Source organism: Macaca thibetana, chromosome 7, assembly GCF_024542745.1.
Source record: "Macaca thibetana thibetana isolate TM-01 chromosome 7, ASM2454274v1, whole genome shotgun sequence".
NCBI lineage: Eukaryota > Metazoa > Chordata > Mammalia > Primates > Cercopithecidae > Macaca > Macaca thibetana.
Genome location: NC_065584.1, coordinates 42720195 through 42736391, shown reverse-complemented (window position 1 = coordinate 42736391; position 16197 = coordinate 42720195). Strand labels below are relative to the sequence as shown.

The window sequence follows — 16197 nt, the reverse complement described above, 5'->3', positions numbered from 1 at the left end:
CACCATGCCCAGCTAATTTTTGTATTTTTTGTAGAGACGAGGTCTCACCATGTTGGCCAGGCTGATGTCGAACTCTTGACCTCAAATAATCCACCTGCCTTAGCCTCCCAAAGTGCTGGGATTACAGGCGTGAGCTACCACACCTGGCCAGGAGAAGGATTTTTGAGCAGAATTCAAACCAATGATTTTTGTCTTCCCCGTGCTGGGTATTTGAAAAAGCCATAGAGGGGAAGGAAAGGCAGTCTCTGTGTGTATTCCATGACAGAGGGAGAAGCTGAAATAAAATGTGCCCCGAGAAGAATTAGGGCTGGGAGGATGGAATAGCAAGAATGATCCCAAATCAAGTATAATGATTTTTTTTGTTTGTTTTGGGTTTTTTTTTTTTTTTTTTTTTTTTTTTTTAGACAGAGTCTTGCTCTGTTGCCCAGGCTGGAGTGCAGTGGCGCGATCTTGGCTTACTGCAAGCTCCGCCTCTGCTTTGGGTTTTTTTGAGACAGAGTCTCGCTTTGTCGCCCAGGCTGGAGTGCAGTGGCACTATCTTGGCTCACTGCAACCCCCACCTCCCAGGTTCAAGTGATTCTCCTATGTCAGCCTCCCGAGTAGCTGGGACTACAGGCGTGCGCCACCATGTCCAGCTAATTTTTGCATTTTTAGTGGAGATGGAGTTTCACAATGTTGGTCAGGTTGGTCTTGAACTCCTGGCCTCGTGATCCACCTGCCTCGGCCTCCCAAAGTACTGGAATTACAGGCGTAAGCCACCGTGCCCAGCCTAATAATTTTTTTTTTTTTTAAATAGCCCGGGCGCCTGTAAATCCCAACACTTTGGGAGGCCGAGGCAGGTGGATTGCTTGAGGTCGGGAATTTGAAACCAGCCTAGCCAACATGGCGAAACACCATCTCCACTAAAAGTACAAAAGTAAGCCATGCACGGTAGCGTGCGCCTGTAATCCCAACTACTTGGGAGGCTGATACAGGAGAATTGCTTGAACCCAGGAGGCAGAGGTTTCAATGAGCTGAGATCATACCACTGCACTGCAGCCTGGGCAACAGAGTGAGGCCCTGTCTCAATAAAAACCAAAACAAAAGCAAAACAAAAAATATAGACATGCGCCTTTTTCATTTAACGTGTGTGTCTGTGTGTGTACTGGTGAGAAGTTTGAAATCAAGCCTCTTTTCTCCCTCTAGAGGCTTAAGGACTGTATTGGAGTGGACTCACCTATTCCTATCCTTGTTTGGTACATTACAATTTGGTGGCCTGTTTTGCAGTTTATCTGTTGCAGTAAAAGTATAGTTAATCTTTAACATGTCAAGGCTGTAAACAGAAATCCTGGATCTGAAACAGTACTAACATCCAAATGAATGATATCAGAAGTACCTGAATGATACCATAGATTTATGGCAACCATTATAGGTCTTTGAAAGAAGGGCTGAATCCACTTTTGACATGAATTGATATGGCTGTTATTTCCTCTGATGTAGATTGGACCATGTGGAGGTAGGGAGAATAGAATGTCATGTTCTTTCACTGAAGCCATGCCGTGAGCAACTCTATCCAAATAGAATGTCACACCTCTCAGTTGGAGACCCAGGAGGACTGACCGTGTGCCAAGAGTGAGGACAGGAGGTGATTACAGCTTACTAGGCAAGGCGAGCAGTCCACCCGCGGAGTTCACTGAGCCGCATTCGCTCTTCCGTAGAGCTTAATGTGTTTCCTGTTTCTGTCTTTCCAGAAGTGCATACTGTGCCGCCTCCGTAGCCTCGCTGACCAACATCATCACTCCAGACCTCTTTGAGGGCACTGCTGAGTGGATAGCAAGGTGAGAGAAACCAGGGTTTCTCCTGGCCTCTTGGAGAGCAGGCGGTCACGATGCTACTTCAGAAAAATAAAGAAAATGCAGAGGGACTCGGAAGGGAATACAAAATCACAGGAGATCCATTAGGGTTATCTAATGATTTTTTAAAGTACTTAAAATGTCTTCTTTTTTCCAAACTTTCTTTAATGTTATATTTTAGATTGGCAAGGATAAAACAAACCTTGGTGAACAATATTAGTGAGAGCCTGAACTGATTTAACCAGTTTTTAGAGCAATTTGACAATATATCAAAGGTGCCCTTGCCTAGGACCCAGTAATTCCACTCCCACAGAAACCCTCGCACACACGAATGGGAGAGAGGAGCACAGGACTTGTTTATAAGAGCCAAAAGCTGGACACAGATTCAGTGCTCATAAGCATGAGATGGTAAGTGTAGTATAGTTGCATCAGAATATAATATAACTGTCAAAGTGAATGAACTAGAGTTACATGGATCAATATGGAAAAATCTCTCTGTTGAGCTGAAAGAATGAAAAGAAAAAAATACAAAAAACCATACAGATTAGCACATTTACTTAAAATTTGAAACATGCAAGAGAATTCTGTATTGTTTCTGAGAAGAATCATGTGGTAATAATATAAAAACATGCATACGAATATCAAAACACCAAATTTAGCATGGTGATTCCTGCTGGGGGGAGAGCAAAGGAAATGAGATAAGTCTGCATAGGAGACTTCAGCTGTAATCATTAACAACAATAAAGACCTGAAGTGTATATGGCTAATTCTAAGCTAGGTATTAGATACATGTATGTTCTATATTTTATTTGCTGTACTTTCCTGGATGCTTCAAATATTTCATAATTTAAAAACATGCCGGGCGTGGTGGCTCACGCCGGTAATCCCAGCACTTTGGGAGGCCAAGGCGGGCGGATCATGAGGTCAGGAGATCGAGACCATCCTGGCTAACATGGTGAAACCCCGTCTCTACTAAAAATACAAAAAATTAGCTGGGCGAGGTGGTGGGTGCCTGTAGTTCCAGCTACTCGGGAGGCTGAGGCAGGAGAATGGTGTGAACCCGGGAGGTGGATCTTGCAGTGAGCCGAGATAGCACCACTGCACTCCAGCCTGGGTGACAGAGCAAGACTCCGTCTCAAAAAAAAAAGCAAAAGGTATAGTAGACACATGTATACTGTGATGGAATGATAGCCAAGCTCAGATACTGTTTTAGTTTAAAAATGTTTGTTTTTATCAAAGTAGCATGTCTTACCATGTAAATATAATTTACAGTGACACCAGATGATATGCTGAGATCATATTTCCTTTTTTGTATGAGTTTCATTTTCCTGGAGTTAATGAATATATCATGAATGTACTTATGAATCCTTTCCCAAATTGTCTGTCAGAGCTATAAAAAAATTACTCTAAACGTAGTCAAACCCTTCAGGTAACCTGTCTGTGCGTGCGTGCGTTTCAAGTCACCCCTCTTGGAGCCCTCTGCCCTCCTGCTTCAGTCTGGACAGATTGCTCTCAGCTTGCTGCACAGCAGGCTTTCCGAAGCTTCCTTTCAGCATGAAATTCACTTCACTTCTCTCCTTTGTTGAAGTCCCTGTCCTCCTTTCTCTTGGTTATTTTCATGAAGCATTGTACTCCAACAGATCCCAACAAAGGGGACCTGGGAGATAAATTTTAATATCTTGCATGTATCTGTGTTCTAATCTCACACTTAATTATTTGGTTAGAGATTTCTAAATTGGAAATGGTATAAACTGTATTCTTTCTGAATTTTGTAAGCATTGCTTCGTTATCTTCTAGCTTCCAATGTCATTGTGAATAAGGCTGATAATAGTAACCAGACTTCATTGAGGGCTATGTCATGCTCAATAGTAAGGTAGCTATATATAGTTGAGAGCTGGAGAGTAGGCACTGCCTGTGTTTGGTTCTCTTTTATATTTTGTGTTTCTCCACTGAGATTTCCCATCTTTTTATTCTTCACTTTGAAGTGTATTTTTCTTCACTTTGCTGTGGTAAGTATGTAATTATAATGTCTGCTTTAAATTGCTTGTCTGGGAATTTCCACATCTGTGTGTCCTAGAGTTGGCATGTCAGCTCCGTGAGTCTTCCTGTGCCGCGTAATGTTGTGTTGTGTCCTGGACATTGTGATATGATGGTGGAGGTGTCATACAACAGAACGGTGTGGATTCTGGTGGTTTGCCCTGAAGGGTGTTGCTGTTTTCAGTTTAGCAGGCAGTCAACTTGGTCAGACTCAAGCTGCAAACTGTCACTCCTGCAGCAGCTCAGAGCTCAGTTCTTGCTTGGAAGTTGCTTTGTTTCTCCAGCACGTATGCGGAAACTTGAACTGAGTTTAAATGCAGAATTTGGGATTTTTCTTCTTTGACTTTCCTGTTTCTGGATTCATCCTCAGTTTCTGGCAGCCTGCATCTTCCTGCCAGAAGGATGGTTGGCTTCCCATTAGAGTGTTGGCTGCTCGCCCCTGACCCCTGACCCCTGGCCTGCTGCCACCACCCTGGGCTATGGCTGCCATCCTGAGGGCAAACCAGAGAGAAAAAGTTGTGGGGGAAGGGAGGGACTAACTTCGTGCTGTTCTCTGTTCCAAGTTTCAAACTCCACCAAAATTTGCCTGCCTTGTTTCAGTCAGCTGAGCCCTCAGGAAGCTGTTTTTTTGTATTTTGTTCAGCGTACAGCTGTCGTTTGCAGGAGGGTTGATTGGTTAGGCACGACCTAGACACGGAACTCAGACAGCCTGTGTTTGACTTCCAGTTTTGCCCTTTCTTTCCTCTTCTCTTCCTTCTTTCTTCCTTTCTTTCATCTCTCTCTCTTCTTTCTTTCCTTCCTTCCTTCCTTCCTTCCTTCCTTCCTTCCTTCTTTTTTTGAGACAGAGTCTTGCTGTGTTGCACAAGCTGGAGTATAGTGGCGTGATCACAGCTTGCTGCAGCCACCACCTCCTGGGCTCAAGCAATCCTCCCATCTCAACCTCCCAAGTAGCTGCAACAACAGGCACGTGCCACCATAACCAGCTAATGTTTTTTTAAAAAAATTGTAGAGATGGGGTCTGTCTGTGTTACCCAGGTGGGGTTGAACTTCTGGGCTCAGGCCATCCACACACCTTGACCTCCCAAAGTTCAAGGATTACAGGCATGAGCCACTGCGCCTGGCTTTTTTTTTTTTTTTTTTTTTTTTCTTTGAAGACAGGGTCTTGCTTTGTTGCCCTGGCTGAATTGCAGTGATACAATCACGGCTCACTGCAGCCGTGACCTCCTGGGCTCAAGCAGTCTTCCCACCTCAGCCTCGTGAGTAGCAGAGACCACAGGTGTGCACCACAACACCTAGCTAATTTTTAAAATGTCTTGTAAAGACAGAGTCTGTGTTGCCCAGGCTGGTCTTGAACTCCTGGTTTCAAGCAGTCTTCCTGCCTCAGCCCCCCAAAGTGCTGGAATTACAGGTGTGCCGTTTCTGATTAGCTTTGTGCTTGTACAAGTTATTCCACTGTTTTGTGTCATAGTTTCCTTATATGTCAAGTGGTGGGATACTGAATTTAATTAATTTAATTAATTTATTCTTTGAAACAGGGTCTCACTTTGTCACGCAGGCTGGAGTGCAGTGATCTTGGCTCACTGCAGCCTTGACCTCCTGGGTTCAAGTGATCCTCCTGCCTCAGCTTTCCAAGTAACCAGGACTGCAGGTGTATGCCACCACACCTGGCTAATTTTTGTGTTTTTAGTAGAGATGGAGTTTTTCCATGTTGCCCAGGCTGGTCTTAAACCCCTGAGCTCAAGCAATCCACCTGCCTCAGCCTCCCAAAGTGCTGGGATTACAGGTGTGAGCCACCACACCCAGCCTTTCAATTTTGTATTAAGCTGAAATACAAAGAAGTCAAGTGGATTCCACTGTGCTGTACTACCTGGCAGTGCCATTGTGATTCTTAATTCTCTGTATGTTTTTTTTTTCTTCTGTCTCTCTTTCTCTATCCCCATCCCTGTCCTTCTTTAGAGGCTTGGAATCTTTATTCTTTTTTGTGTGTGATGGAATCTTGCTCTGTCACCCAGGCTGGAGTGCAGTGGCATAATCTTAGCTCACTGCAACCTCAGATGCCTGCCGCCATGCCCAGCTAATTTTCGTATTTTTAGTAGAGACGGGGTTTTGCCATATTGACCAGGCTGGTCTCAAACTCCTGACCTCAAGTGATCTGCCCTTCTCACCCTCCCAAAGTACTGGGATTACAGACATGAGCCACCTCGGCTGGCCTGGAATCTTTATTCTTGTTTGGAAACTTGATGATGAATCTTGACGTGGATTATTTTTTATTCATTGTGCTGGTACTCGATTTGGAAGCGCATATACTTTAGTACCAAGAATCTTTATTATAGTATTTCTTTGATAATTTCTTCTCTTGTGTTTTCTGTTTGTTCTTTTTTTTTTTCCTTTGAGACGGAGTCTTGCTGTTGTCACCCGGGCTGGAGTGCAATGGCGTGATCTCGGCTCACTGCAACCTCTGCCTCCTGGGTTCCAGCAATTCTCCTGCCTCAGCCTCCTGAATAGCTGGGATTACAGAAGCCCACCACCACGCCCAGCTAATTTTTGTATTTTTAGTACAGACAGGGTTTTACCATGTTGGCCAGGCCAGTCTTGAACTCCTGACCTCAAGTGATCCACCTGCCTCGGCCTCCCAAAGTGCTGAGATTACAGGCGTGAGTCACCACGCCAGGCCTTTTTTTTTTTTTTTTTTTTTTTTTTTTTGAGACAGGGTCTCATGTGTCTCCCAGGTTGGAATGCAGTGACGCGATCATGGCTCACTGCTGCCTCGACTTTCCAGGCTCAAGTGATCATCCTCAGCCTCCTCAGTAGCTGTGACTACAGGCATCTACCACCAGCTAAGTTTTAAAATTTCTGTAGAGACAAAACCTCACCACGTTGCCCAGGTTGGTCTCAAACTCATGGGCTGAAGTAATCCTCCTGCTGTAGCTTCCCCAAGTGCTGGGATTACAGGTGTGAGCCACCGTGCCCAGCCTCTTATATATTTATTTATTTATTTATTTACTTATTTATTGAGACGGTGCCTTGCTCTGTTACCCAGGCTGGAGTGCAGTGGTGCACTCCGGCTCACTGCAACCTCTTTCTCCCAGGTTCAAGCGATTCTTCTGCCTCAGCCACCCAAGTAACTGGGATTGTAGGTGTGTGTCACCACACCCAGCTAATTTTTTTGTATTTTTAGTAGAGACAGGGTTTCACCATGTTGATCAGGTTAGTCTCAAACTCCTGACCTCAAATGATCCTCCTGCCTTGGTCTTCCAAAGTGCTGGGATTACAGGCATGAGCCACTGTACCTGGCCAGCCTCTTTTTTAAAATATGACATCCCATTAGTACATTTGATTGTCTGACTTTTAAAAATACTTTGAGGCTGGGTGCGGTGACTCAGGCCTGTAATCACAACACTTTGGGGGGCCGAGGCAGGCGGATCACGTGGTCAGGAGTTCGAGGCCAGCATGACCAACATAGTGAAACCCAGCCTCTACAAAATGTACAAAAAATTAGCCGGGCATGGTGACGGGTGCCTGTAATCCCAGCTACTCGCGAGGCTGAGGCAGGAGAATTGCTTGAACCCAGGAGGCAGAGGTTGCAGTGAGCCAAGATCGCACCATTGCACTCCAGCCCAGGTGACAGTGTGAGACTCCATCTCAAAATCAATCAATAAATAAAAAAGAATAAAAATACTTCCGGGTGCAGTAGCTCACACCTGTAATCCCAGCACTTTGGGAGGCCAAGGCAGGCAGAATACGAGGCCAGGAGTTCGAGACCAGCCTGACCAACATGGTGAAACCCTGTCTCTGCTAAAAGTACAGAAATTAGCCAGGCGTGGTGGTGTGCACCTGTAATCCCAGCTACTCAGGAGGCTGAGGCAGGAGAATCACTTGAACCCAGGAGGCGGAGGTTGCAGTGAGCCAAGATTGTGCCACTGCACTCCAGCCTCGGCAACAGAGCGAGACTCTGTCTCAAAAATAAATAAATAAAAATAAAAATACTTCATTGCATGGTTTCCAAATCTTAATCCTCCTTCTTACACTTTAAGAGATTCTCTTAGTATTTATCGTCTAATCCTCTTGTTTTTATTTTTGTAATCCTATTTTTAGTTTTCCTCCGTGACTACTTTTACTTCCTAACTACCTTTTTTTTTTTTTTTTTTTTTTTTTTTTGAGACGGAGTCTCGCTCTGTCCCCCAGGCTGGAGTGCAGTGGCCGGATCTCAGCTCACTGCAAGCTCCACCTCCCGGGTTCACGCCATTCTCCTGCCTCAGCCTCCCGAGTAGCTGGGACTACAGGCGCCCGCCACCGCTCCCGGCTAATTTTTGTATTTTTTTAGTAGAGACGGGGTTTCACGTGTTAGCCAGGATGGTCTCGATCTCCTGACCTCGTGATCCACCCACCTCGGCCTCCCAAAGTGCTGGGATTACAGGCTTGAGCCACCGCGCCCGGCCCCTAACTACTTTTTTATATACTCTCTTGTTTTCTGGGGATATTTTGTCCTCTCAGTAGTCTTACTTCATATAATATTTTATCTAAAGATACAACTTTAAAAAGTTTTCTTTTGCTCCGTGCCTTATATCCTCTAGTTTATTTTTGTTTGTTTTGGTCTCCTTCTCTTTCATAGTAGAGACTGCAGTCAAATGTCTGGTACTCTATAGCTGTCTGTTCATTTTTAAGGGTCCAGCACTGAAAAGCCGCTGGAAAGCTCTGCGAGGGTGGGCAAGGATCAAGCCATTCATTGGGGAATTCTCAAAGCAGTATCTGTAGGGTTTTTCCCTTGGGCTTATCAGTTCCCTTGGAGAGGAATCTTCTAAATCCTGCTTGGAGTATGAAACTGGCAGCCTTGTGTGAAATACACAAGGGAATGGGGCTGGGGTTATTGTGTTCAGATTGCTGATTCTCACGTAATCCTGTTGGGTGCAGTGTTCCCTCCTCCTCTTAGCTTGTTGGATATTCTGGAACTCAGATCCTTTTGATTAAACCTCTGAAACTTCCCATCTTCTGCTGGATTTGAGTAGGGGACTTAAAGGTCTGATTCTTAGATAAGTTTGCAACCAACAAACCTAGTTCAAACGCATTCCACTTTGTGGAGATTCCCTGTATCTCTAATCCTGGAGCCTTTTATTGGAGCACATCACCTTGCTTTTTGTTGCCCCTCTCCCATCCCTACCATTTGGGTAGGGAAGGTTTCTCTATTCTACTAAGTCAGTTATTTCTTGTCCTTGTGTTAGTCCATTTTGTGCCACTATAAAGGAATACCCGAGGCTGGGTAACTTAGGAAGAAAAGAGGTTTATTTGGCTCATGGTTCTGCAGGCTGTTAAGAAGCCATTGCCACCTGACCTAATTATAATTTTTTAAAATAACGTTTATTTTTGAAGAGTATAAAGGTTCATTATAAAAACTTTTTGAACAAAGAGAAAAACAAAAAGGAAAAATATTACCAGTAGACCTGTACTCAAAGATCACCAGAGGCCAAGTGCGGTGGCCCATGCCTGTCATTCCAGCACTTTGGGATGCTGAGGTGGGAGGATTCCTCGAGGCCAGAAATTTAAGACCAGCCTGGGTAACATGGCAAAGCCCCAACTCTACCAAAAATACAAAAAATTGGCCGGGTATGGTGGGGCGTGCCCATAGTCCCAGCTACTCAGGAGGCTGAGGTGGGAGGATTGCCTGAGTCCACGAGGTTGAGGCTACAGTGAGCCATGATATGCAGTCAACCTAGGTAACACAGTTAAGACCCTGTTGCAAAAATAAAAGGTCACTAGAATCAACAATCACTTTTCAATTTTGTTTCAACTTGATGGTTATCACTATATGTATGTGTGTGTGTGTGTGTGTGTGTGTGTGTGTGTATATATATATGATTTTATAACTTTTTCCCAAAGAGTAATAATTTGAATTATTATGTTTCTTACACAAGTAGGCTGTTTCTAAGTGTCTGGGTTTTTAACATTTTACAGTTTTTATTGTACTTATTTTTTTAGAGACCTAGTCTCGCTCTTTCACCCAGGCTGGAGCACAATGGCGTGATCATAGCTCACTGGAGCCTTGAACTCCTGACCTCAAGTGATCTTCTTGCCTTAGTCTCCTGAGCAGCTAGGATTACACACGGGCACCACCAGGCCTAGCTTCTTTTTTTTTTGAAAAGACATTTCCAAAAGTTAATTAGTTGGCATCTTTTCATTCATAGTTGTGATGGCTCACACCTTAATCTGAGTGAACTTTTTCTCTGCCACCTAGGATGGTCCTGGACTTGTGTACGTCCACTCAGTGGCCACTCAATCTGCTTTTCTCAATCTCTTCTTAGGTGTCAGAACTGGGAAGGTGGCATTGGCGGGGTACCAGGGATGGAAGCCCACGGTGGCTATACCTTCTGTGGCTTGGCCGCGCTGGTAATCCTCAAGAGGGAACGTTCCTTGAACTTGAAGAGCTTATTAGTAAGTATCTTTTGAACCAGCCTCCTCTCAGACCCCAGGTCATGGTGAGGTGATTGTACTCAGACATGCAGGCTTCGGGAGAGTTTGGCTATGGGAAGGGGTAACAGTCAGCTCTGTTCCAACACAGAGGAAGGAGTGAGCAGCTGCTCTGTCTTGGCTCCCCCTTCTGCCTTTCTGTCTTCCTGCTTAGAGCTTTTCACATAGTGTGTAGACTACATAGACTGTGTCCCGCAGACATCTGGTGTGAGCAGAGTACCTTCCTTATACTTCAGTTATGTAGAATTAGAGGTTATCGTGTGTTATAGAAAGAACCTCCTAAGAGGAAAAGTTACAAGAAGAGTTTTGCAGCATTTTGAAACCAAACTTTTATTACCTGCTGCACTGTGTAAACATTTAGTACCTACATTTAAATGAGTTGTTTAGGCAGAGCTGGCTAATTGCATTGAGAAGGCAGCCCAACATTTATGTCTGGACCCCAAGCTCCTGGCCAGTATTCAGAAGAAACTCAGAAAGCAGTCAGCTTCAGGGAGTCACTAGATTGTAGTTAAATGATCAGTGGGTGCACAAACACACACACCTCCACGGCCACCAAGGAGAAGGCATTCCCCGTCATGTCATTTGAGGAGCATGTGCCCCCTGACCATGACCTCAAAGCAAACCAGCTGCAACTGACATGCACTTCCTCTGCCTGAGTTCAGATGCCAGCCTTCCGTTGTACGGCCCATCGTGAGCTTCCTGGAGAGTTTCTGTCGTACCCTGTAGAGATGTAACCAGCAGCATCTTGCCTCCACCTTCAGAAAGCCTCCCCCGGCATAGTCTTTTTAAAGATTCCTGAAGGCTTGAAGGCTCATGCCGAAACAGCCAACTTTGTGTGCTGAACTTGAGTTTCTCAGATGTTTTAAAATCTGAGCACCAATAAGGGATGAAACAACAAAGTCCCATCTCCCAGGCAGAAATAAGGAATGTGATCAGAGAGTGCCTCAGTTATAATGGCAGCATTCCAGATTTGAACCCTGTCCCTACTACATTTGAGACATGGGTCCTTGGGCAAATTGTCTAATCTCTTCTAGCTTGATATTTTTTCTTTTATAAGGTAGGGATAACTATCCTTATTTTTTTAAGGTTAAAGGAGAGAACATTTATAAATGGCCTGGCACATAGTAGGTACTTAATAAATGTTAGTGTCCCTCTAACACAGAGTAATAATCTTTTTGGCACAAGAGACCAGTTTTGTGGGAGATAATTTTTCCATGGACGTGGGGTGGGGGTAATGGTTTCAGGATGATTCAAGTACATTACATTTATTGTGTACTTTATTTCTATTATTATTACATTGTAATATATAATGAAATAATTATACAACTCACAATAATGTAGAATCAGTGGGAGCCCTGAGCTTGTTTTCCTTCAACTAGACAGTCCCATTTGGGGGTGATGGGAGACAGTGACAGATCATTAGGCATTAGACTCTCATATAGAGCGTGCAGTCTAGAAGCCTGGCACGCACAGTTCACAGTAGGGTTTGTGCTTCTATGAGAATCTAATGCTGCTGCTGATCTGTCAGGAAGTGGAGCTCAGGCAGTAATGTGAGCAGTGAGGAGCAGCTGTAAATACAGATGAAGCTTTCGCTGGCTCACCCACCACTCATGTCCTGCTGTGCAGCCTGGCGTGGCCCGGGGGTTAGGGACCCATGCTCTAACCCAAACTACTCCCTTCCATTTGCTTTGGGAGAAGTAGGACACATATCTGAAGTATGAATTCCTGTAGCCCAAGGAAACAGAACAAATCCATGGGCTTAGGCACTGGAAAAAATAAATTAGTCTGCTTAAAAACACTTAAGCCCTACGGTAAGTAGAAATGAGGAACGGACTCCCACTGCAGCACCTGCCTTCTCTCTGCCTGAGTAATGCTTAGCCCACTTCCATTACATGCTGGAAGCCCTGGTTCATTTAAGACCAGCCTGAACCTGCAGTGCAGTGTTTTCTGTCTCTTTTAAGAATTTGTGACTGTGACTCTCTATGGGCAGGTGTTGCCTTGAAAAGGGATATAATCTAAACTACAGCTTTTAGGGGAGGGCTGGCCCCCACTTCCATCAAGGGTCCCAGTGGCTTCTTTCAGGAACTTGACCTAGTAAGGCTCTAGAAACGGGAAGTACCCTCCCCTGTACCCTTTCAGTTGAGTGAGGCAGCTCTGTGAGTCTGTGGCTGGAATGGCCTAGGTGGTCTAGGGAGGGAAATGGAAATGTCATATCTGCTCAGCCAGTTGGTTCTGCTCATTTCAAGGGACCAAACCCATGACTATCTTGATCTTTGTAGTAGAGTGTGTTTAGAAAACTTGTAGATAAGCAAGGAATGGTGGCATCGTGTGTGACCACTGAGCGACATCAAGACCTATTTTACAGCTTCAAAGTAAAAGATTTTCTTATATCAGCCAGAGGCTGGGCAGAATTGTCATTTGGTAATTAGAATGAATGGCTTCTGCTTTCAGGCCTGCTAGTGACTTGCTAAGAGACCTTGGGTAAATTTCCCCAGGTGCCAAGTAAAAGTCAGGAGCAGTTTGAGATCATCTGATGAAATATAGTACCAAATTCCATTTATCTGCTTTTCATAAACTCCCCTGAGCAGGGAAGTAATGAGAAATGAGCTACTGTTAGTCTTGCCTTCAATTTCCAACTTAAGCCATGTTTATTAAGAGACTTTGAAGGTCTCCTTACAAACCAGCTTGGCCTCTTTATCCTCTCAGCACTGGCCCTGCTTTGGAACCCAGGAAAAGGTAGTTGTCTGCTAGGCATTGAGCAGAGATCAGTGCTGGATGCCTCCACAGCGTTGGCTTAAATGCTTCACTGTGTGTCTGTGGCAGTGTGGGGAGGGAAGAAAGAAAACCAGAGCACCAAAACTGGAGTGCCGAGAAGCCACAAGATGGGAAACCCTCCATCCCACAGATTGACTCCTGGAGATCCTGTCAGGCTGGATTTTGTCTCTCTTAGCCTACAACTGCCTTTCCTATCTGTGTCTCCTCAGCAATGGGTGACAAGCCGGCAGATGCGATTTGAAGGAGGATTTCAGGGCCGCTGCAACAAGCTGGTGGATGGCTGCTACTCCTTCTGGCAGGCAGGGCTCCTGCCCCTGCTCCACCGTGCACTGCACGCCCAAGGTGAGCCTGGGGAGCTGTTTGCTGAGGCTGGATGATTTCCCTCCACTACTCACAAAGTCTGGAAGCCCAGTGTGCTTTTTTAGAGGGGTTGAAATGAGTTCTGTCTGTCCTGGATTTTGAGTGCCCAGTGTGGAACCTCATGCCGTGGGGCATGCGAATGCAGAGTAAGATTTAGTTTCATTGGTTTAGTGTCATTCCTTGCTTCTTCAAATTGGCTGACAGAATGAGCTCCCTTGAAATTGCTACGGGGAGCGGGGAGGAAGTGGGTGCTGCTTCTGCATTATCGGGAAGGAGCAGCCCACTCCTGTCCTGGGCTCTGTGGTGACTGCCACCTCGTCTGGGTGCAGGGCAGAGCTGAAAACCCAGTGTTGCAACAGTCACTGTTGCAACAGCAGCAGGAAAGGCAACTGCGTAAAGGGGTAGAGAACCAGAACCCATGGAGAAAAGACTCGCTGTGTCTGACTGGCTGCGGAGTTGTCACCATGAGAAATGTTTTATTTTACATTCATTGAACAAGCCTAAATGGGAGTTTGTTCCACCTGCACCATTGGCGTAGAGAAATCTGTGGGGTCTCAAATGGGAATGCAAAACCGAAGTAGCGAGCAAAAACTCTGGGAACCTTCTCTCTTTACCTCTTGAAACCTCAGTCTGCCTGCTAATTCCTGCACCATCTTTCTGGTGTACTTGATGTGGGAGCAGGTGTCTCTGAGTAAACCTGTGGGGAGAGGGGAAGTCATGGGGCCCTGCTGGCTGCTCATCTGTTTTTGGAGTGAGATCCCTGGGTCCAGAGAGAAGCTGTTCTTTGGACTTAGCTGGATAATGTAACTGCTCAAATGTGAAAGATGAGATTCCTTTCTGCCCCTCCCCACACTTTTTTCTCCTGTTTCGGAGGCCCGCCCCCACCCCACCCTTTTCCCCCCCCCGCCGAGACGGAGTCTTGCTCTGTCTCCCAGGCTGAAGTACGGTGGCACAATATTGGCTCACTGCAACCTCCACCTCCAAGGTTCAAGCAATTCTCCTGCCTCAGCCTCCTGAGTAGCTGGGACTGCAGGCATGCGCCACCACACCTGGCTAAGTTTTATATTTTTAGTAGAGACAGGGTTTCACCATGTTGGTCAGGCTGGTCTTGAACTCCTGACCTCAGGTGATCCACCCACTTCCACCTCCCAAAGTGCTGGGACTACAGACATGAACCACCACGTCCAGCCCTGAGCCTCATTATTTAGTTTCTTAATTTCCTTTGAGTTGTTGAGTTGTGACCATTTCTGACACTGAATTAAAGTAAGCAGAGCCTCTGTCCCATTTTCCCAGCCTGGGCCCACTGGGCTTTAGGTGTCAGTATTAAGGCATATAAGGCACTTACCCTTTGAACACGGCAAGTGCACTGTCAGCAAGTGCACTGACTCTGGAGCCTACACAGTGTCTGCCTTGACCACCAGTAGGGAAGTCAGGAATTCCCCAAGTCAAACATTTTTTATTTTATTTTTATTTTTTTGAGATGGAGTTTCGCTCTTGTTGCCTAGGTGAACAAGGTGCAATGGCTCACTGCAACCTCCACCTCCTGGGTTCAAGCGATTCTCCTGCCTCAGCCTCCCAAATAGCTGGGATTACAGGCCTGCACCACCATGCCCAGCTAATTTTGTATGTTTAGTAGAGACGTGGTTTCTCCATGTTGGTTAGGCTGGTCTCAAACTCCTGACCTCAGGTGATCCACTCGCCTCGGCCTCCCAAAGTGCTGGGATTACGGGCGTGAGCCCCCTCACCCAACCTGACATTTCTAAGGTAGAAAAAAACTTGGGGTCATGGTGATCTCTTTATTTGGAACTGGTGAGGTCAAGCCCCTGGTAAAACTGTCAGTCTTTTACAAACCTGTCCCTGGCATTTGTAAGACGCAGTAATTCTACAATCCCAGGGAAATCTGGAGCAAGCTATAACAGGAGCACCACCTGTCAAAGTCTTCCAGGGGGACTGCTGGTTAATTGTTTATTGTAGCACACGTTCTAGAGGGCTTGGTAGCATTCAAGGCTTTGTCAGTGGAAAAGGATGCCTATGAATCTTGGTGCTTCCAGCTTTTTTCATTGGCTGGGAGAAGGCCTGTGTTGTCTGAGGTTCTTCTCGGACACAGGGCATCTCTTGAACTTGGAACAAACAGGAGTCTGTAAAGAAGGGAAGTGTGTTGAGAGGAGGGCAAAATACTGACTTAGGGAATCAAAAGGGGCTGCATTGTAGAAAGATAGTCACAATATATTGTGATCATATCAAAGCAGTATGTGTGGAATCCCATTTTTGGTGAAGAGTTGACTCAAAAAAATTCATAGAAAGTATCTAGGATGTGAAATTACAGGTGATGTTTGTTTCCTCTGTTTGTATTTTCTAATCTTTCTATAGTTAATACGTATTTCTTGCATAAAGAAAGATAACAAAAGTTATTTTGCAAAAACAGGGAAATTCTACAAACAAAACAAGCAGCAAGGTGGGAAAAATATTTATGACAAGTGATGAATGGCTAATTTCTTTAATTTGAAAAAAAAAAAATCATACAAACCAGTAAGAAATGGATAGACAACCCAACTGAAAAACAGGCAAAGGATCTGAAGAGAGAGGTGCCAGAGAAAGCGCTGTCCTTCTTACTTTTTCTCCTACAACTACTGCTACTACTGGTAGCGGAGTCTTCGCAAGTCCTCACTGTATGCCAGGGGCTGTACTGAGCATTTCACATATATTTTCTCATTTAATTCTCCAAACAACC

General features: G+C 45.2%; 2 protein-coding genes across 3 annotated transcripts in view; both read left to right on the top strand.

Annotated features, from left to right (window-relative positions):
• LOC126959764 (peptidyl-prolyl cis-trans isomerase A-like) overlaps nt 1-16197 on the top strand; it is a 399629-nt gene that overhangs the window by 310779 nt on the left and 72653 nt on the right. The window lies entirely within an intron of this gene.
• Nucleotides 1-16197, top strand: part of FNTB (farnesyltransferase, CAAX box, beta) — a 77315-nt gene that overhangs the window by 45975 nt on the left and 15143 nt on the right. For both annotated transcript variants that reach the window (XM_050799279.1, XM_050799280.1), the window contains 3 exons: nt 1731-1817; nt 10166-10295; nt 13316-13448. In XM_050799279.1, the coding sequence (XP_050655236.1) occupies nt 1731-1817; nt 10166-10295; nt 13316-13448 (350 nt within the window). The remainder of the gene's footprint in view (nt 1-1730; nt 1818-10165; nt 10296-13315; nt 13449-16197) is intronic.